The 21,933-nt window shown below is 39.1% G+C and overlaps 1 protein-coding gene and 1 long non-coding RNA gene across 3 annotated transcripts in view; one reads left to right on the top strand and one right to left on the bottom strand.

The window, feature by feature from the left end:
• LOC148114501 (uncharacterized) overlaps positions 1–4,388 on the bottom strand; it is a 50,658-nt gene extending 46,270 nt beyond the window's left edge. Inside the window, exons 1-2 of the long non-coding RNA XR_015732966.1 lie at positions 4,319–4,388; positions 697–787 (exon numbers count right to left, since the gene is read on the bottom strand). This is a non-coding gene — a long non-coding RNA (uncharacterized LOC148114501). The remainder of the gene's footprint in view (positions 1–696; positions 788–4,318) is intronic.
• The window catches only part of GNAS (GNAS complex locus), a 217,705-nt gene that overhangs the window by 55,976 nt on the left and 139,796 nt on the right, over positions 1–21,933 (top strand). The window contains exon 1 of one of the 2 annotated variants that reach the window (XM_034433107.3): positions 16,733–18,361. The exons of the other annotated variant lie outside the window; for it this stretch is intronic. Coding sequence (XP_034288998.1) covers positions 18,223–18,361 — 139 coding nt within the window. The 5' untranslated portion in view covers positions 16,733–18,222. Of the gene's footprint in view, positions 1–16,732; positions 18,362–21,933 lie in introns of those variants that run through there. 2 annotated transcript variants of the gene reach the window in all.

Below are 21,933 nucleotides of genomic sequence, written 5' to 3'. Positions count from 1 at the left end.
TGAAGAGGCAATTCTGGACATTAAAAAGTCAATGTGGAAAAGGAAATGTTTTAAGAGATCCACACCCACAACTCATCAGTGTTAGCAAAAACTCTTGTGCAATGTTTTCTCATTGTCCTTCTACTTTATGCCCAAACAGTACCACTTCCCAGTGAAGCAGTGGTGAGTTTCAACATTTTTTATTACCGTTTCTGTAGGTGTGGCTTGGTGGGCGTGGCAGAGGAAAGATATTGTAAAATCTCCATTCCCTCCCCAATCCAGGGGAAGGTTACTGCAAAATCCCCATTTCCTCCCAATCAGTTGGGACTTGGGAGACAGAGAATAGATGGGGGCGGGGCCAGTCAGAATTATTACTACCGGTTCTCCGAACTACTCAAAACTTCCGCTACCGGTTCTCCAGAACTGGTCAGAACCTGCTGAAACCCACCTCTGCAGTGAAGGGGGAATAGAATGAGAGCAAGCATCTGGGATGTTAACTTTCCTTGTTCCTCCAGAACTAATTTGCTTTAACTGATAGCCAGAGATGGCAAAGTGACATGGGGTAAACTCCATTACAGGAGCTTTGATTACTTTGTCACACTCTTGTCAAATCATGAATAAATAAAGGCTATCTTTTCTTCAATATGCTACTTTGCAACTTCAAAAAAAAAAAAAAAACCAATCCTAAGGCTCTGAGCTTTAGGAGATGCAACTTACCATATTAAGCAACTGTGAAGCCCATCTTCAATGTGCAGCATAACTAAATTTATACTCCTGAGGCTGCATGTTATAAATTCACCACTTTTGCCTTTGCAAGAAAAGCACAATTGGTTAATACTTGATACATAAAACACAAGGTCTGGGCCAAAAATTAATCAGTTGGTAATCCTAATTACAGTGTTTCATTTCAAACTTTTCTCCATCTGATTTAAAGGATCCCTGGCAGGGAATATTGTTGCAATAAAAAGTGGACATATTATTCTATGTATCACACAGCACAATCAGCAACTTTGTTACTGCTGCAAATGCCTTGTGTTAAATCCTGTTCATTTGGAAGAGGAAAACATAATTCATGCCATCTGCATTATTAACTTAGAGAAAAGAATATTTCAGTGGCAGGAAAACAAGACTTTTTTTTTTCCTTGGGAGCTATAATAGAATTTAAAGGGGATTTACTAATTGAAATAAAGAAGACTGGAATGGAACTCGGACACTGCAAGTACGCTTAAGGCTGTGGTGACAGTAATGAATATATGGTGATAAATGGCTCATAAAAATACTGAAATACTGTAATAGGAAAGATTATTATGATGCCTAAAACAACAATAGGGTAATAATTATTTCAAAAACATGGGCAACAGTTGTTCCCAGCTAGCATTTCTTATTTTGATATCAGCCTGTTTATCAAAGGCTATGCAAGCTTTAGAATGAACTTTCCTTTCAAACATCTTGGGGAAAAATATCACCCTACCCTACTTAAAAAAAATCCTTCTGTCCGAACCACAACATGCCTCAAAACACCTACAAGTGTGCAGTTTATGGAATGCAAATATTATACAGTCACAATCACACTGGGATTTGCTGGGGTGGGGTGGGAGAAAGCAAGTATTTGGTTTCTTCTTGGCATTATCTGAATTCCCTGGAAACTATATTGTACAGTTTCTGGTACAAAATGAAACTTAATGTTACTAAAATTCTTCTGTGGACAAACACTCTTTATTCCATGTGGTTGGTTGTCATTCACCCCACACAGCCCCTAAAAAAGAAATTTTGAGAGGCCTGTGTTTGTTACAACATTTGGAAACAAACTGCCGTTCCCACTGAAATCAGAAATGCATTAAAAAAATAAATAGGCATCAAGAACTAGTGGCAAGAAATAAGGCCTAAATTATTCTTTTGTTTGTCCTAATTTTTATATTTTTTTGCAATTGTATATGGTCAAAAATGATTTAATGGTTTAATAACACTAGATTGATTTTCAGGTTTCTGAATATTTGAAGTATCATTTGTCAATATGTGCCATACAATTGATATCAAATAAGCTGAATCTCATTCTGAGGGACAATATTATGGCTAAAATAAGTGAAATTTGGATTAATGATATGTCTCCCTCCCACAGGACCGGAAAAGCATTAAGCACAGATAAATAGTTATCTCAGGAGGCAAACAACAACAAGGACACTAATTTGCTTCCACAATAGTCCCTAACTGGCCTTCTACTTTCAAGGGTAATGAAAAATTGTATTTATTTATTATTGAATTTCTATCCATAGTGTCCCAGGGAATCAACCCGATGGTGTATATCACTGATCTAAATAGTAAAGCCAAAACTGAAAAGAAGAAAAACAAATAGTAAATATTGAGAAAACTATAGGCAAAATCATTTTATTTACACACAATAGTTATTCTAATAGAATCCATTAAGAAGGGAAGGTTAAAATTCAAGAATGATCTTCTGTTTCTTTGGTAAAGGCTGTGACCTTGGTTTGTTTTTAATGTAATTTTTAATTATGCTTGGTACCTGAGCAACCTGAAGGAATTGTTCCATTAGACTGCCAAAACTTAAACTGTAACACAAATCTTGAAACCGGCTAGGAAAACAATGGGGACCCAGTGCAGCTGAACCAGGGTCAGGTATCCTGTATGCCAGGGGTGAAATCCAGCAGGTTCTGACAGGTTCTGGAGAACCGGTAGTGGAAATTTTGAGTAGTCCGGAAAACCGGCAAATACCACCTCTGGCTGGTCCCAAAGTGGGGTGGGAATGGAGATTTTGCAATGTCCTTCCCCCAGGAGTGGGGAGGGAATGGGGATTTTACAGTATCCTTCCCCTGCCACGACCACCAAGCTACAGCCACAGAACCGGTAGTAAAAAAAAATTGGATTTCACCACTGCTATGCGCCCAATGAGGAACACATATGAGAAACTTGACTGCCTCGATTCTATTACTGGTCCATTTTTAGGATTGAAATAAAACAATTTTGCTAATTCAATTTTGCTTTTGAACCCAGGAGGGAGAAACAGCATCTTTTCTGCCACTTCTGACAGCAGAACAATCTAAACCCTCCTGTCTATGCAGTTTTACTGTGATACAAATTATTAGACTCTATATCCTGTTTGGGTTTTGTGCAGCCATTTAACCCAAAATAGTCCCTAACTGGCCTCATTTTGCTTCATTTTGGGTTAGTGCAATAGTTTAGTCAAACTATTGGTGTGTGGTATAAACTCAGTTCTTTTATCCAATCTGACTATCATATCTGGTAAACAAAGATTCATCAAAATGTGGAAATTAAAAGAATAGCACGTAATCCAGAGAAAATTAGGTATTCTATGTTAACTTCAATGAGACGTGCAGGACATTGTGAAGCTTTCTGAAAACTGTATTGTATAGGTTTAGGTCAGAATTTAGTGGTAGATAAGCTAGTTCACCTCGGACTCAATCTATGCAATGGCAAACTAGACCCATTAAAAATACGTAATTGAGAGCATCTTTATTGGTATCAAAATCTAATCCTGTTTGGCCTTGGGAATGTCAGGGCCAAACAATGAAGTTAGCATCCATCTCTGCCTGCAATACATTTTAACAGAGTTAAATTTTCCCTTGTGGGCTATGTCCAAATGACTCCCCATTGCACCTTATCTATGATTTAAGGCAAAATATATTTGTAATTATTGTGCTAAAAGCAGAATAGGAAGCATCTGCCTATTGATGAATTAAAAAGGTGAATACTCTTAAAATTTTCTCCTATCTCCTTTCTGAGTTCTTTTTATTGACTGCAAAAATAAAGAGGTTGTTAAGGTTTAAGCTTGAAAAATATTTTGCAGATGAAGTTATTGTTTATCAAATAACCATATGAGAAACCAAAAACCCTGCCTCCCATTTTACCTCAGCCCTCACAAAGCTTATCTTGTTCTTGTTTTAATATCTGTAGACCATAAGGTGCCTTGATAGGATTGCATTGATACAGAGAGGTAGATCAAAGAGCTTTCATCACCAGCGTTTTTGTTTAGACATAAAGAGGACTGGCTACTTTTAAAATATTTTAAATTTGCTTGGTAAACTGTTAAACTTTTAGTTCTAAAAGTTGTTGGAAAATAATTTTAGAAGTATAATCCAGAATACTGTATTTCCTGGATTTTATGCATAGCTTTCTTTCTGCTTTCCCTACAAACAGCACAACAGCATAACACAGAGCAGGAAAAAGAATGCATCTCAAAATCTCTTTTGTGAGAGTACGCCAAAGCAAATGATTATTTTACAAAATGAATGCCCCCCACCAGAAAGAGATTTAAATAAACTGCATTGTACCTTATAATAACCCACACCTAAAGCATTTTTACCTGCTCTCAGTTAGGAAAAGGGAGCAGCGCTATTGTATCGGCTTCAGGAACCTTGCTGTACAAATTGACCATCTGCAATTAATTCGTGCACTGTATAAATAGTTTTGAAGACTGAATAGTTTGCATTCCGAATGGAACAGTCTATTTTTAGCTTTCAAAGCTGGCGTGTTTTGTGTTCTCTGCAGAGGCAAGAACATAGTTGTTGTTGTTTTTTAAAAAAATGCATGGAGGAGATGGTTTAATTACTCGAAAAGAAAATAATCAGAAGGGACATCAGGAAAAGAAATTTCTGAATAATCTTAAAATTCTATAAAGGTGGTTGCTCCACAATGAAAAAACTGCAGAGAGAACAGATGTTTTATATAGGGTTTTTTCCCCGCTTTTTCCTTGTGCTTTTGTAATATCTATTGGTTACTGAACAAGCTTGCTTGAAAGGGATGAAAGAACATAAAATTGTTATATTGCAGCCAAGATCGTTCAAGAGAGAGTTATAGCTGGAAAACTTTGCAATGGCATTAAAGTGTTAGAAAATATAAGATTAGAAAAGATCCAGAAAAATACTTTACCACATTCATTTCTTGTCAAAGTGTTTTGCGATGTTGGAGAAAGGGGTAATCTCATGCTTTGATCCCATGTTTTCTTTTTAGAAGTCCTTTCTATTGAGGGAAGTCTACTCATACAATGATTAAGTTTTGTAATAACTCAAATTTTGTTTAAATTATAAAAAAACATGGTCACTGTGTACATGACTCGGTTCAGGATATACAACTTCTTCTTGGCCAAGTCCATATTTTGCCTGTGAAGATCATGATGAGGATGCACAGTCCAAAACGATAACTGGATCAGGAAAGTTATTTTATTTAATATGCATTTACATTCAGCTTATAATGAACTGAGCATCTTCAATCATGTATATTTATCAATGGTTATCTTCTGTCATGTTTGACAGAACATGCAAATCAAATGCAGCTCTCAGTTCTCAACTTCTATGCCCTTCTTATCATCATCATCATATATTATAAAAAGATAAAAAGTAGCAGTAACAGGTACTCTTAAACAATGTGACAAGAGAGTTGTGTAGGTCCAAAGTAGTTAAAAATCAGGAGGAGGTAGTATCTTTTGAAAACAACACGTTATTATTAAATGAATAAGCTTTTATGAACTGGAACTTAACAAATGCACAGCAGTGACTAGATTGATGTAGGAATTCTTTTTTTTCCTCTGCTTTACACTCATGTACATGTATATAAAGTCTATAATTTGTCTCTCACTCTAGCTGTGAAGTTTTTTATTTTTTTGCTTGTACTAGTTGCTGAAATATTATCAGGCTTCTGCTTTATGTTTGTGACATTGTCTTAAAAAGTCTGTTTTTATATCCCCAAGTAGCTGAAAAGCATAATATCATTGCATGAGTGCTTTTAGGTTTTTATTACACTTCTGTGTTGGATGGGATGAAAACTATATTTGTAGTTTTATAGAAACTCATCCTGAATTAGCAAATACGTGTGAGAAGGAAGTCCTCCCAAGCTGAGAAAGAGCTGAAATGTTATAGGATTGGTTGCAGAATTAACATTGTTCAATTCTTGATCTTCTATTATATTTTTCTCTTTTTTCCTTTTGTTAAAAGAACATTGTCTTTTCATATAAATCATTGTTGTGAGAATGCGGATAATCAAATACCACATACATTTTCCACATCTCTGCAAGCTCAAGATAAACTGTCCTTCCATAAGCATTATATATAAATGGTGTAATTTTAAAAATTCTAAATGTTATTCTGCCGTATCCTAGTGGTTTGGAAAAAGAAACAAAAACAACTTAATGGAAAGGCAGAATTTAACCAATTTCTGTCCTTTTCCAGCTTAATCTGAGTCCAAAGAGAGTTCCACAGAAGTAAATTAACAAAATGTCCACAATCCCATCCTTAAGAAGAAAGGTCTCATATTGTTGCTGTCTAAACTTGGTATTTTGGGCTAAGCTAGAAATTATATTAAACATAATATGTAGTTGTTAAAGGAAATATGCCAACCTGGGAAAAAAATCCAGTGGGTTCTTAAAAAATAGAATGGGGAAGTCATTGGGTTGGCAGCTAGGAACTGGGTTCAAATCTTGATTTAGCTGCATTTACATACTGTAAGCCATGGCTTAAAGCCACAATTAGCTGGGTTCACACAAAACAAAAACCCCATGTTTGCTGAGTGGGTTACATGAATGCAGACAGAATTTCACTGAATGTTCAGTCCAAGATGTTAATTACTTCTTGGAATGAAACCTAGAATGCAAATATGATGCAGTCAATTACAAAGAAGGAATTCAGCATTTAACTCATCTATATTATTTAGAGAAAATCTGCCCCTTCCTCTGAAATAGGTATGCTGGGTTCACACATAGGTTGTTGTTCAGCATGCTTCCTTCACCTTAAAGTAGGACTGGTGAGTTGTGAAGTCTTTTAGCTCACTTAATTGACAGTTCAGTGACATGTGTATGCTTTAAAAAAATTAGGCTAAACTGCAGCCCATACTTATTGGGAACAAAATGAAGCAAGGCCTGCCCTGTCAGTTTAGGTATAATTGGACCTGGCCTAAAATAGCTTATGTATTTTCTCTTATTTTGAAAACAGCCCCTAATTCTAAATGGTAGAACAGATGTAAAACTAGCCTAAAATTTAAACAAATTAAATTGCAAATAATAGTAATACTGTATTTACCTTATAACTAGCTGGGTTCCTACATTGAATTAAGACATGATCTACCAAATGGCTGGAGCAAAATGTATTAAGCCTAAATAAAATCAAATTGTATCTCAGCTTGATGTTGGCTAGAATGAAGGAGGGTTGTGCTTTTAAATATCAGAAAGGCTCCAAGTTACCTATTGCTTCTCCCATATTATTATTGTTAGCTGTACCAGGAATAGTCAGTTGGATTGGGGTCATATAAGCTATTGAAAATAGTTTGGAAAATTAAGGTCTTCAGAATTTGATTAGTAGTTGGAACTTGGGTTCTATGCCTGTAAATTTTAGAGCTGAATTTTGCTATTTGCAGAGAAGAGCCTTTGGCCAAACACTGGTTTCAACTGGCAGAAAGTTGAAGTGTCTCCTTGGGAGACTAGCATCTGTGCGGACTGAAGTAATGAAAACAGTCCTTCAAAAACACAAGGTAAGCATTATCAAGCATAGTAACCCACAAAGGGATTAAAAAGTGCAGTCCTCTCTAACCAGCCCAGCAGTAGTTAGTGGAAAGTTCATAATAAGCTTTAGTCTGAAATAGCCAACAGATTATATATAAATAATAGTGATATTGAAAGGTAAATTAAAAAGATCCAACTACCGGTAGTGAGCACACTGGAATATGATATATGTGTATACTTGTGCACATATTCCTATTAAATCTTCTCTCTGTGCGTGTGTAGGCTGTATTTGCCAAAAAAAGTTGCATTGCTACATGTTTTGAGCTTCTTTTTCATACAGGCTTTATGGAGTTTATATATTTTCATTAGCTATTTTCAGACAGATTTTTTTTAAAAAGTAAATAAATAAGAACCGTGGGATTTTCAAGTTGGTAGAAATCACAGCACCTCTACTGCACCGTCTCTTTGTGGGGTTTTTTTTTTAATCATTGGGAAAATTTACTTTCATTCTCTGTATATGTCAAAATATAGTAATAAAAATTGATCCTATCCCCAATCTACCCCACAAGGTTGTTGTGGGTAAAAATGCAATAGTTATGTACATCCAGGAGGAAATAAAGATTCTTGTTTGATGTCTCTTTAATTACAGGGACTAAAGCAGACTAAATCTTGGCAACTTTTAAGACCTGTGGTCTTTTAAGACCCATGTCTGCCTAGGGAATTCTGGGAGTTGAAGTCCACTGGTCTTAAAGTTGCCAAGATTGGACACCCCTGGACTAAAGTGTAAATATTGAAGGTCAAGACAAAAGAGTCCTTATTTATGCTATAATTAGCTTGCCCCAATCCCAATGACCATATATGGAACCTAGTTTGGCGTAAGAAAGACATTCTTCCAGTTAGTTTTTTCAGTATGATTTTTATTTAAACTTTTAAACAAGAGGATAAAGACTGATACAAGCTAATGTAAGAAAAAAGTGAAAGGAAAAAAGTTGAAGAAAAATACAAGAAAGAAAAAAAAGATAAAGAAGGGGCTTCCAATATTTTTCACAACAGTTAGAAGTACAGTACAGGTATAACTTATTTCTCTTAATTGATATCATAAAACTCTTCTATAATCTATCCTGACTAATCATCAGCTATAAATCTTGTTCATTTTTTTCATTTTTATGCAAAAACTCCATAGGTTTTCAATCATCAATAAATGTAGACCTGTTTTTAGGTTTATTTACATGTCTACCAAGCATGATAAAATGTGCCTTCATGTTGTTCACATTTGCAACATATATTTCAAGCTCCTTCATATATCAATGAAGCATCATTTTATAACAATTCTCTTTTAAGACCATAACACAAGGTAAAGGGGGACAGCTGTTGCAACTTCAAGGGTGAGTCACAAGGTTTAAATCTGTTGTAACTTCAAGTGGTCATTAAACTACAAATCATAAGTTGAGGACTACCTGTATTTCGTATTATTAATGTAATATGTATAATTAATCGTACCATAAATATCCATGCAATCAAAACTTCAGGCTGTGATACTCTAACTCTAAAAGTCTCTTGATTCTCAGCGAGATCCATTCTTTCCTCCAGATCAAACAAGCAGCAAAGTACAATTTCAAATTGTTCCTGGCATCCTGTAACACTCTGTATTTAACTCATGAAGTTTTCTTTTGCCATATAAATTTAGGTAAATAATTTTGCCATTGTATAAATGGGGTATCAATTGTCAAAATGGGTATTGTCAGGAACAAAAGCATGATTCTTGGGGGAAGGGGAATCATTTTATTACAGATGTTGATTGCCCAGGAATGACCATTTTAATTTCTCCCATCTTAATTTCATTCCATGTCTCAACCTATTTTGAAAGAACATGCGATTCGTATTTGTCATAGTAATTCCCAAGTGTTTTTACTTTTTTCCTCAATCTTAAAACCAGTTTTCTCCACAAATTCTATTTTCCAGTTTAATATTTTTTGTTAGCATCTTTGCCTTCCGATTATTAATCTTGAAATCTCACATGCTGAACTATCTTTTCCCATTAATGCCTCTAATGGATTTCTAAAGCTAACACCAATCATTCACAAATGTTCTCAGGGTTCTTTTTTTTTATTCTTAACTCCCATAATTCTCTCATCTTGTCTCTATTCTGTACTTTTAAGAACTAAAATGAACCAAATTGGAGATAGCAGAAAACCTTGTCTTGCCCTTTTGGAATCTCGCAAGATTTTGTTAGTTTCCATTAACAATTTTAAGCTGGCCAAAGGGATAACAGGTTCTGTTATTTAAGCTACCCTTGGATAACAGGTTCTCCAGTTATGTTGAACATCATGGGTTCTGATTCTTGCTCATATAGTGTACCTCTGGATCAGGACCAGACTGAAGTTTGGCTAGAAGGTTGAAACACCACAAAAAGGATCATTTTCTTCTTTGGAATACTGTATCCTTCACCATCCACATCCCCATGGTCTGTGGCTTGCATCTGACACATTACGGTGGCAGCTTTGGTAAAACTGTGGCTAAAGAATGTTGCTCAGTCATTAATTATCCTGCCTACTTTTATTATATCTGCAAAGGAATATATCTGGTTATATACTATGGACTAATACATTTTTTCCTTGAAAGATTTGCATCTTTACTCTTTCAATGTTGACACAAAATAGATTATATTGCTGTCAGGGCCCCAAACTTGATGGGCATTGAATGGCCCAGATTAATTCTGTGTCTCTTATTTTCAGAAGCACAGTGGTGAATGTACTGAGCCTCATTTAAACGGCTGTCAAATTTAAGTTGTGCATCTTCACTTTTTAGAAACTGGCAAAATTAATCTTGGCTCATTGAGCATTCACATACGGATGCCAGCATACATATACATAATCTAATATGAGCTCTGTCAAATTTTGGCACACACATATATTCTAGTTAATATTATCCTAAAAAAAGATGAGGGAGAGCTGTTCCTAAAATAACATTTTAGCATCTATTTTGCTAACTCCAAAGCTAGGCATAGTGACAGGTCCTCATCTGGGATATATCACCGTAACTCCCTGGGCCTGTTTTATTTTGACAAAAAGCATTTCAAATGTAAAAATAGTTGCATTGTTTTTCTCTAACTAATGCTCCTCTGTTTACATGGAGTAAATTTTAACATGTGTGTTTTAACAAGCTAGATGTCTGATTTCTTAGCTGACTTTGAGCAAATGAGGTTAGGGAAGGAAAAAATATTAGTATACAGGAGACTAAAAATGACGATAGTGGTATCACCCTCTAAGATTCTACCTGGGGCCATTTTTTAAAAAAAATCATGCTTGTCAAGTCAGAATAATTTAAATTGAGATAATCCAGAAAGATTTAAACCAAGTTTCAGCCTCTTTCTACCCCACAGCCTTACAAAATGGATTTACTGTGCGGTAAATCAGAAACGGCACCCATACATTGATGCTTAAAATCAGAAAATAATCAAAATGTCTTGATCCTTTGGGGTTAAAATATTATTTTATTGTTCATGCACATACTTTTTTTCATTTTCATTAAATGGTGGACTAGCTTCAACCATTCAAAGTTAGTGATACTGTAAACATGACTTACAACTGGTCCTCGCACTTACAATCATTGCAGCATCTCCATGGTCACATGATCAAAACTGAACTGTTTGGCAAGTGGCCAGGTATTTACAACCATTGCAGCATTGGGGGGAGGGGGGAGCACGTGATTGCCATTTCCAAACTTTACAGCAGGCTTCCAGAAAGCAAAATGAATGGGGAAAGCTGGTTTCGCTTAATGACTACAGGATTCACTTAACAACTACAGTGATTCGCTAAAAAGGTGTAAATTCACTTAACTGCCTTGTTTAGCAAGAGAGTCCCAATTATGGTTATAAGTCAAGGACTTACCTGTATTCCAGTACAATGTGTAATTTGGTATTGCTGATAAGTCCTTTTTTAGGCTGTCATTGGATATGCTTCAAAAAGAGGTTGATTTTTTCGTGGAACGCTTAATGTGTCCAGATCTGTTTTTCTTCCAAATAAATGTCTGTGTATGTGTCCCCACTCCATTCACATCCCTCCTTGGCCTGAACAGCTTTTCTCTGATTTTGTGGTTTTTTTTATTCCCCACCCCCACCCCGACGACTTCATGCATGAATAATTAAAAATAATAAAGCCATCCAATCAGGAGCCCAATTTAGAACATTAAAAATACAAACACTTAACTCGTGCAGTTTCAAAATGGCAACACCACCAGAATCTATCTGGTATAGTTAGCAAATCTATTGAGTTCTATTGAAATTGGCATGGTGAAATTGAGAATAAGAGATGGAAAGTGCTTGGAAGGAATTAAGATGGCCCTCAAATATTGGCTGGTGAAACTGATTAAAAAATGGATAACCTGTTTCCTCCAAAATAAGACATCCCCTGATAACAAGCCCAATCAGGCCTTTGAGCACAGGACAATAAGGCCAAGCGCTTATTTCAGGGTTCAAAAAAATATAAGACAGGGTCTTATTTTCGGGGAAACACAGTAATTCTGCAAAGGGAGAAAAGTAGAGACAGAACTATCCAAAACCTTATTTTTCCAAATTGATTTAAAAAATACCAGATCAAATGGCAGGAAAAAGCCTCTCTGCACTTTGCTCATCTGTAGACAAAAAAAAAATAAAAAAAAAATACATGGACCTTCTGAGACCATTTATTTATTCTGTTTACAAGGTATATACTAGGCTGATGGTGTAAACACAGCAGGTACAGATAGTCCTCGACTTACGACCACAATTCAGTCCAAAATTTCTGTTGCTAAGTAGGACATTTGTTGAGTTTTGCCCCCTTTTACCACCTTTCTTGCCACAGTTGTTAAGTGAATCACTGCAGTTGATAAGTTAGTAACCCAGTTGTTAAGTGAATCTGGCTTCCTCATTGACTTTGCTTGTCAGAAGGTCGTAAAAGGTGATCATATCACCCTGGGATACTGCAAACCATCATAAATATAAGTCAGTTGCCAAGCTTCTGAATTTTGATCACATCACCAAGGGGATCCTGCAACAGTTGTTAAGTGTGAAAAATGGTCATAAGGAACTTTTTTCAGTGCCGTTGTAACTTTGAATGGTCACTAAATGAACTGTTGTAAGTCGAGGACTACCTGCATGGCCCTGCAGTTTTCTGAGTATCCACTGCATTTCAGAAAAATATCACCATGATTGTACCTCATGTACAAAGGGTGTACCCACATCAGTGTTAAAATATCTTCTGAAATTTTGTACTGTTTAAGTACGCGCCTTTATTCAACATCACAAAATTCAAGCGTAGAGAATTACCGGAACAATTTTGTTCTGCACCTGGGGCAGGTGCAAAATCTGTCATGATAATTTCAACACAAAGTTAATTCAGATCTGACAGCTAGCCCAGTATTCAATGCCATCACATGTTACAGCAACCATTTACCTAACAATGAATCAGTTGTCAGTATATATTTCAAAGTCTACCTTGCCAAGTTTCATCTTCTCATAGAAGTATTCAAACTAGTTCCCTGCATTTAAATCTTAAGGAGCTTTAACATTTATAGGATATAACATTTATTCTACAGCAACACGATTCCCCTAAATATATATGACTTAACCTGCTATGTTTTATAGAAAACAATGGTTTCTATCTCGGCATTTTATCTGGCACGGTACATCATAAAGTATGGTTTACAATTATTTGTTTCAGTAATATGATGTGATCAATAAATTGGGCTATCATATATTTCATTCCAACTCTAGCACTGCTTCCAAAACGTGTCCTGAAAAGATGGAGGCCCCTCTATTATTATCCCTATTTATTTCTATTCTTTGCTTCCTAGTCTTTAATCAGTTCTACCAGTCTATAATGTGCATTCCATTCTCATCTCATGACTGCTAAAAGTTTGTTTTTAGTGTGACTCTGTCAAAACAAAACATACCTGCCATTTCATCTTTATCCACTGGTATATAGACATTCTAAATATATATCATGTATATACCATCAATGAAAGATGTCACTTGGAGGAAGCCACACTCATTCTTCTTCAGCAAGAATGTTTATTTTATCTTCAATAATTGCTCAGAACAGGTTTTAAGCTAGCCAGGGCAGTTTCCTAGAACCACCTTCCTTTCTAGTCCTCTAATACAGAGGCCGATCTTGGAAAAGTATTTCTGCTAAGAATTCTTGGATGGCTACCATCTGGACTCTGATTTACTTTCAGTTTTCCAAGAAGTTCTAAAACTTTTATCACTTTTCACCATGATTTGCTTCGGTTCCTCAAGCTCTATTTTTCAAAATACTACTCCAGGCACAAAGAGTCATTCTACATTCTCTGAAAAGTGACATAAATAACTTAAGATTTTTTTGTATTTTTTTTTTTTTACTCTTCAAACTTATTCTTCTTTGTGGTTTCCAGTTCTGATTGACAGATTAGTATTTATTTCAATGTCATTAACAATTTCCCCTCTCTACCATGTATTATGTGTACTTTTTTATGCAACTTTATGCTTTCCCCCCGTCATCTCATTTATAAATAGAAAATAAGGTCCATTCCTTTATCATCTAAGAGGCTAGTATATCCAAATTTGGTTACATTTTAGGTCAAATGTGATTATATTTGACTTCCTTGGTAATTCAATTTATATTTAGATTTAATAACACTATGGCTACTGTTTCCAATGAATTCAACAACTTTCTTTCTAGGGTGCTATATCTAATAGGGAAATATGTATGTAATTCAGAAAGGATTCAATTCTTTGCTTGGTAACTAAAATGAATTATAAAAACATAACAAAAAGTTTACACCATAATATTCTAAAGCTCTTACTATCAATAGCCATATATTTCATTATTCTAAATCTGACATTTTGCACTCCTCACAACCACCATTTTTTAAATGGACATTTTCCCCACGAGAGCCATTTTGTGGCAGCATTTCTAATATTTTTCGCAAAATTTGAAATCTGACCATTGCTGCTAAAATACAGCATATCATACTATATACTATATCATGCTTTTCTCTGGTTTAATTTTTCCTACATTTTTCCTTCAATTAATCTTGGCTGCCCTTTTTATCACCTTTGCAGCCTGGGATATATGTACAGGTAGTCCTCATCTTACAACAGTTCATTTAGTGACCAAAGTTACAATGGCACTAAAAAAAGTGACTTATGACCATTTTTCACACTTATGATCATTGTAGCATTCCCATGATCACGTGATTAAAATTCAGACACTTCGCAACTGACTCATATTTATGACTGCTGCAGTGTCCCAGGGTCATATGATCACTTTTTGTTAACCTTCTGACAAGCAAAGTCAATGGGGAAGCCAGATTCATTTTACAACCGTGTTACTAACTTAAGAACCGCAGTGATTCACTTAACAACTGTGGCAAGAAGTCATGAAATGAAGTCACTTAAATTCACTTAGCAATAGAAATTTGGGGCTCCATTGTGGTCAAGGATTACTTGTAAATTGCTTTTGAAATAACCTCATAAATTGAGAACAAGTTAGGTTCATGATCATCTGACTTTATACTTCTCTTGTCTGGTATAATTCCATTATCCACTACTTGAACTGAGTTTTAGAACTAATTCTAATTGTTGACCTAACTTTTTTAATGTAATTTTTTATTCACTTGGTTGATTAAGCTCAATTGTACTTGGCCTTAACTCAGTATTGAATGGGTCTAAATATGAGACAAAGAATCTGGGAAGAAAGAAGGGCTTTGAATTGAGGTAAAGGTTAGATAAAACTATAAAATAGTATCAGAAGAGGCCCTAATCTGTTTGAAGCAAAGCATGGACAGCAAATCAGTTTGATTCTACTGAGAAATTTTCAAGTCTAATTGATCACCAAGGATTTTCTATTCCTGGTGGTTTAACAATATGAGGAAAACAGCTTTTTAAAATATTTTTAACAAAACACAATATGACTGATTTTAGTATAACTAGGATCATGCATGAATTAAATTCTAAAGTAGTTTGTTCAGTTGGGTTTAATAGGCTGTGTTAACTAGTGCCTCATTCAACAAACCATAACCTGTTTTCAAATATCTTGAAGATTTGACTTTTCTTGGTGCACCCAGAAGCAGGATGGTTTTTGACCCGACTTTCCATTTACACTTTTGTAGCAGTTTTTTTTTAATTCCTGCATTATGGGTTCTAGCTATTTTATTTTTCTGACCCGTCTTGCTTTAATCCTAATTATCTATATTCCTTAAACGCATAGATTTGCAGTTGTGATTGAAACCACCTATAAGTTAATTGATTAGTAAAAAATAATAATAATAATCATAAAACCTTGCCTTGAATTGTTGGAAGACAGGCAGAATATAAATCTAACACAATACACGCAAACGCGGGGAAGATCCTGTGGATCCAACACGAAGGTACGTAATTAAATTAACAAGATTCAGACGCTGCTTAGTCTCGAAGGAACAGGTTTATTCCCCTGGGCCAAGGGCTTAATACAGACAGGATCGCAATTGATACGGTTGGAATAAGAGTTATACTGGATCGATTCAAGACACGATCGCAACGTAATAAGCCTAAAATGGAGCCTATCTTCGGTCTTCCCCCAGAATTAGCGCATCTCCCCTCCCCTCCCCGGTCACCTCCCAGGCTTTTGGCTCTCCCTGCCTTCTCCACTCTCCAGTCAGGTTATAGGATCCGGGCAGGCAGGTCTTCCCTTCCCAACCAGGATCGCTAACCAACCCCCCCCCCCAAACTTTTCCCTTCACTGCTCCTCATCTGCTTTAATTGCCAGGATCGGCGGCGTTCGCTCCAGAGCCTCTCCCATTTCCCCGCCTTCTCCTTCATTCCCATCAAAGATTTTCCAACAAGCACCGGGAGTTCTCCTTCGGGTAGGGATCCATCTGCGCGCCCCTCCATTTTCGGGTGGGGGGGGCGGGAGAGGAAGGAGAACGCGTTTTGCGCCCACCCAAGCCGATCTCTTTCCCCCCCCCCTCCATCGGTCCGAAGAAAGTTACGCTCGGAAGCGAAACTGAAAAGCGTTTTCCAAAAGAAAGAACGAAAGAAAAAAAAATGAAAAGAGAGATTCCCCCCTCCATCCTTGTCTTAATAGGAATAACCCCCCCCCTTAATAAGAATAACCCCCCACCACCACATACATACACCTGGGCGGGTGAAGCTAGGAGGGAGCGGGCAACGCAACACGTGCAGCCACCGCCCCCCCTCCCCCCCTCCGTCTCTCCCTGCGGGCGTTTGAAGAGGGCGCCTCTAGTCAGTTAACTCCTGACGTTTGGGTATCATGTGAATGATTGAGTTCCCATGGTTCACTCCGAGCCGAGGTTGCCCCACCCCATCGCTGCCTCGCTCGCGCTCCCCTGCCTCGCTCGATTTTAATATTAAAATCGCCCCCCCCCCGCCTCGCCCTCCTTGGCGGGGAAATGCAGGGAAAGAGGAAGGGGGATTAAACAGGGAGTGGGGAGGGGGAGCGCGGAAGGAAAGCTCCCCATAGGAGAGTTATTTTTGTTTTGGGGGAGGAGATCCACACTGCGTTTTCCTCTCCGCTGCCTCTTTCCTCCTCCTCCTCCTCCTTCTTCCCCCCCCCTCCCGTCCCCTTTTACCCCTCGTCTCCCCGCATTTGCCGGAGAGGCGAGAGCCGATCGAGCCGCCTGGAAGCCGAATGTGAATAAGCAAAAGGGCGAGGAGGAGGAGGAAGAGGAGGAGGAGAGGGCCTTGGATTTGTACAAACCACCATTAAGGGCAGGAAGACGCGCAGCCGCCGCCGCCGCCGCACCGCAGGCTGGAGAGAAGGAGGAAAATCTACCCAGCCCAGCCCGGAACGCAGAAGGGACTCGCCTTCTTTGCCTGGCCGACGCCGCCGCCGCCGCGGAAAGGTTAGCGGTGACCCTTTCGGGCGCTTCACCCACTTTGCAAGAGGCGCCTCGGAAGGGGAAGCCGCGAGACGGAGAAGGAGACGGAGAGAAAACGGGGCAATTTTTAGCCCCCAAAACAAACAAACAAACAAACAAAAAAAAGGGGGGCCAGCCAAAGAAGAGAGACGTTGCTAGAGCTTCGGTGCCCGGAGTTGGGAGGGTCTCTCTCCCCCCCATTCCTCCCTCCGTCCGTCCCCTCCCGGCTTTCTGGAGCTTGCTGCTGCTGCTGCTGTCGCCTCGATCCTGAAGGATTATATGTAAAGTGAAGAAGAAGAAGAAGAAAAAAGACAATTTTGCTTTTTATTCTGTTCCCCCCCACCAGCGGAGGTGGCGTGGAAGCTGGAGATATTTAAAGGAAAACCCACCCAGATCTGGTGGTGGCTCTCCCTGCGGGGTTTGTGGGGGGGGGAGAAGGAGGAAAAGGGAAGCCAATTTTTAACCCGTGATCCTTCCCCCTTCGGGTGGCTGCCGACCTCCCTACGTTCCCTGCCCCCCCTCCCTAATTGCCTTCCCCCCCCTTTTTTTGTGTGTGTGTTTGTGTGTGCGCGCTTTTTTTAATTGGGGGAGGAAAAAAAAATCTGCATTGCGAGCGGATCCGGCGGCGGTGTTAGGGGAGAAGGAGGTGAAGGCCCGGCTTGAGCAAAGTCATCGCTCTTCCCCACCCCCCCCCACCGCCACCCCTTTCCCCGGCCCCCACCCCGTTGTAGGCTCCGGGTTCTCCATGTCTTTGGGTAGCGACAGCTGTGCGTGAAAAAAAATAATATTGAACGGGGGGGGGGCAAGGAGAGTCGCCGCCGCCGCCTCGCCCGCCGCCCCCGATCGCTTCCTGCTTCCCCTCCTTTTCCCCTTCCCCCCCTTCCCCCTCCATTGCACCCCCCAAGATGGGCTGTTTAGGGAACAGCAAGACTGAGGATCAGCGCAACGAGGAGAAGGCGCAGCGCGAGGCCAACAAGAAGATCGAGAAGCAGCTGCAGAAGGACAAACAGGTCTATAGGGCCACGCACAGGCTCCTCTTGCTGGGTAAGGCGCGCGGGCGTCGGGGGCGGGAAGAGAAGGGAGAGGCCCCCCTTTCTCCTAGGGGCCCCGGGGGGGACGGACGGACGGACGGGGGGGCTGGGTGGTGGGGCCTGGGCAGGAGAGGTGGGGCCCTGCTGGCTGGCTCGCCCGCCGCCTCCAATGAAGCGGGCCCTGTGCCAGGAAGAGGACAGGGCGGCGGAGGGGTTTTGCTTTCTGCCCTTTTCCCAGGCTGGCGGGCCCCGGCTTGACATCTCCGGGTGTAAGGAAGCGGCCGAGATGCAAAGAGGAGGGGTGTGGGGTGTGAAGAAGTAGGCCTCGGCCCTCCCCGCTGGTCTCCCCATCCTGCAGCTTGGACTAAACCCCTTAGGGCAGTGTTTCTCAACCTTGGTAGCTTGAAGATGGGTGGACTTCAACTCCCAGAATCCCCCAGCCAGCAGCGCTGGCTGGGGGATTCTGGGAGTTGAAGTCCACCCATCTTCAAGCTACCAAGGTTGAGAAACACTGCCTTAGGGGGTGACCCTGGGGGGAGCAGAAGTGTCGAGGAAGGGACTAGGTCACTAGGAAGATCTCCAGGCGACTTCAGGAGGGGCTCTTTCTCCCCTCCTCTTTTTAAATGAGGGGCTTAAGGTGGAGGGTTTTGTGGGGCTTAAGGTGGAAGGGGGTGGCCTGGTCATTTCCTTGCCAGAAAATTCCACAGATGACACATGATGATGATAATGTAATTATTTTAACAACACTCTTTTTTTCTTCTCTCTCCCCCCCCATAAGACCTCATCCTTTGAAAGCCCTTGGTCTTTCTGGTTTGGGACTTTTTTGCCCCCATAGTTGGTTGATAAATAAAAATGGCTTCATTTTACCTCTGCCCTTCTGCTTCCATCGCTTGTGGGGGGGTGTGATAAGGGTGGGCGAATCAGTTGCCCCTCTTTTCAAGTCATGATTTGGGCAGCTGTGAACTGTTGAAGGGAAAAGCCGCTTTCATATAAAGAAAATGTTCTGATTGATATTGACGTGGTTGGCTTTGGGGATGCAACAGAATATTCGGCACTTCCGTTAAGGTACTTGATGCCACAGGCCGTTGGTGGGAACTGAAGTAAATATAGTAGATGGAAACACAGGATATAAGGAGAATCAGGACTCACTCTGCTGTCTGCCGAAGATGGCACATTGAATCCTTGCAGGAAGTCTCTTGAATTTTTTGCAGTACATTGGTTAGGTGGAGAGAGAAAAATAAAGGTATTTCTTTGGAGATAGAAGGGAAAGGGAGTGGGCTAAAAAAACCTAATACTTGATTAAATTTTAAATACTGGGATTGGGTTGCATTCTTCTCTTTGATACTTTTGTTGAAAATGGGACTGGGAATAAGTCTTTTTGTTCAAAGAGCTGGAGTTTTAGCATATGTCGGTCTTGATATCACAGACTGGCCTATTTGGATATATTTTCTCACAGGCCTTTCCTTTCTACAGTTTTATCTGAAGATCCTGAGTAAAAATAAAGTGAATAGCACTGTTTTCTAACATGTATTTATCTAAATATGATAGTGCTTGCTAGTAGAGTATTCCTTCTGAATAGACTGATTTTGGGGAAGAAGAAAATAAGAAAAGTGAGGTGTGCAAGTTTTACATTGTTGATTTGGAGGACTAAAGATAAATTAGAAGAATAACAATGTTTCCTATGATAAATGATTTGTCGAGATCCTGTTTAACTTAAGTTGGAATGAAATAGTTTACCTTACACATACATATTACAGACAACCCTTATTGCTAGGGTTACAATCTTAAGAATACGTAGATATTAAAATCTTTTTAAATAATTGGATTTACTTCCATATATGTATGTTGTAAGCTGAGATAGCAGTCAATTTGTTTTCAAAATTCTGATGATCAGAAAAGTGCTGAGAAAAAATATCAGATTCTTCATAGTTAGAACGTGTCTTCCTTTTATGTTTGGCTGGGCCTAAATGTATCATCATACCTACAGTAGTAGTTTTATGATTGCACAAAACAGTTAACAGCAAGAAATCTTTGCTATTGTAAATGCTATAAAACAGCACAATGCAGGGCATTTCAAGTATTCCAGCATATTATGAACATATTAAGAATAATTAAATGGGGATGGAAGCTTTGTCAAATCTTACTTATAAGGCTTCATATACTTTAGGATATTTAATGTAGTGTCTCAACTGAAGAAACAATTGACATTTTAGTGACAAATGTTTTGTGGCTTCTATTTATATGAGAAAGATTAACACTGTTCAATTTGGTCTTTTATAGATCAATATTAACAATGTTGGAGTTAATGTTTTCATTTAAATGTGTCATTGCTTCAGTGTAGGTTGATTTTAATTTTTAAGTCTCTGGTATTATAAGACTTACATATATTTAGGCGGAAGGTGTGGGAAACACCCTTGCTTTTGATCAGCTCTCTTACTGCTTGGTAGGAAAGACATATTACAGTTCTGTGACTGGCAAAGACTTGATGCAATTATTTGTCTGGCTGTGAGAAATGGGGAATTTGATTTTCACCAGTATTGATAAGGAATGAAAGGGAAAGGCAGTGAAAATTTAATATTTTGGTCTCACCGTGTTTAATGGTTGGATTTGAAGAAGGCTGAAAACATTAGCAGTATGCTATGGTAATCAGGGCCCAGAATGGCAGGGCAGATAAAGACAGAGAAAGAGGAGGACAAAATTGGAGCCTCCTGCAGCCAAATAGCCCTTGATATATAGCTGCTAAAATTTAGTTTTGTGTATGAGACTCAAAATGGAGGATTGTGCTGTAGTGAGTGCTAAGAGAACCACAGATACTACAGTGCTTTTGTGAGCAATGCCCTCTTTAAGCAATGTATCCTTTATTCCCCCCTCGGGCTGGTGGGGAAGCTATCTTAGAAAATGAATTTGGGTATCAGTGGGTCTGCGTTAGTAAAGCCAGTCTTGTGCTCCTGTAGGAGAAAAGGGTGCTTCTGTGTAAAAAAAACAGTTCAAACTAATGGTTATCAGAATTCGTGGCTGAAACCATCTCCTGGGCTGGCTGAGTGGGGCAGATTTGGAGAAAGCTTGATTCAAGAGAGGGAGCAGGAGAAAGGATAGGGAGCAGAACCAAGGATGTAGGGTAATCGGCTGGCTAGGCAGTTTAAGGTCATGCAGAATATGTGAAGTTGATGGGGAGACTGTTTTTTTGAGGGCAGATGGGAGATACAGCACAAAAGGAAACTTGGAATGAAGGGAAGGCCAGGGAAATGTGTGTCTTCGATGTTCGGTGCATTTAACTGACTGTGGCATAAGTAGAAAAGGCATGAAGGATCTCCAGACCAAACTGGCAAGTGTTTTGCTCAGGATGGACTACAGCAAAATGGTCTTGCTACTTACATGGGTTGGGAAATGGTAATAGCATTAAGTGGCTTACCTTTTTCCTCTTAAGGTATTGAGTCCTCCTACATTGTGTCTGTTTCAATAAAGACCCTGGGGAAAAAATGGATAGTGAAACATTCCAAGCTTCCACTCTCACACATGACTTTAGCTTGGCATTTATTTTTAGTTACAGTTGCAGTTTCCAGTGGCAATTACTTTTCTTTTCTT

The sequence above is a fragment of the Pantherophis guttatus genome, chromosome 3 (genome assembly GCF_059756535.1).
Source record: "Pantherophis guttatus breed Tessera chromosome 3, ASM5975653v1, whole genome shotgun sequence".
NCBI lineage: Eukaryota > Metazoa > Chordata > Lepidosauria > Squamata > Colubridae > Pantherophis > Pantherophis guttatus.
This window is presented reverse-complemented; position numbering and strand designations above follow the sequence as displayed.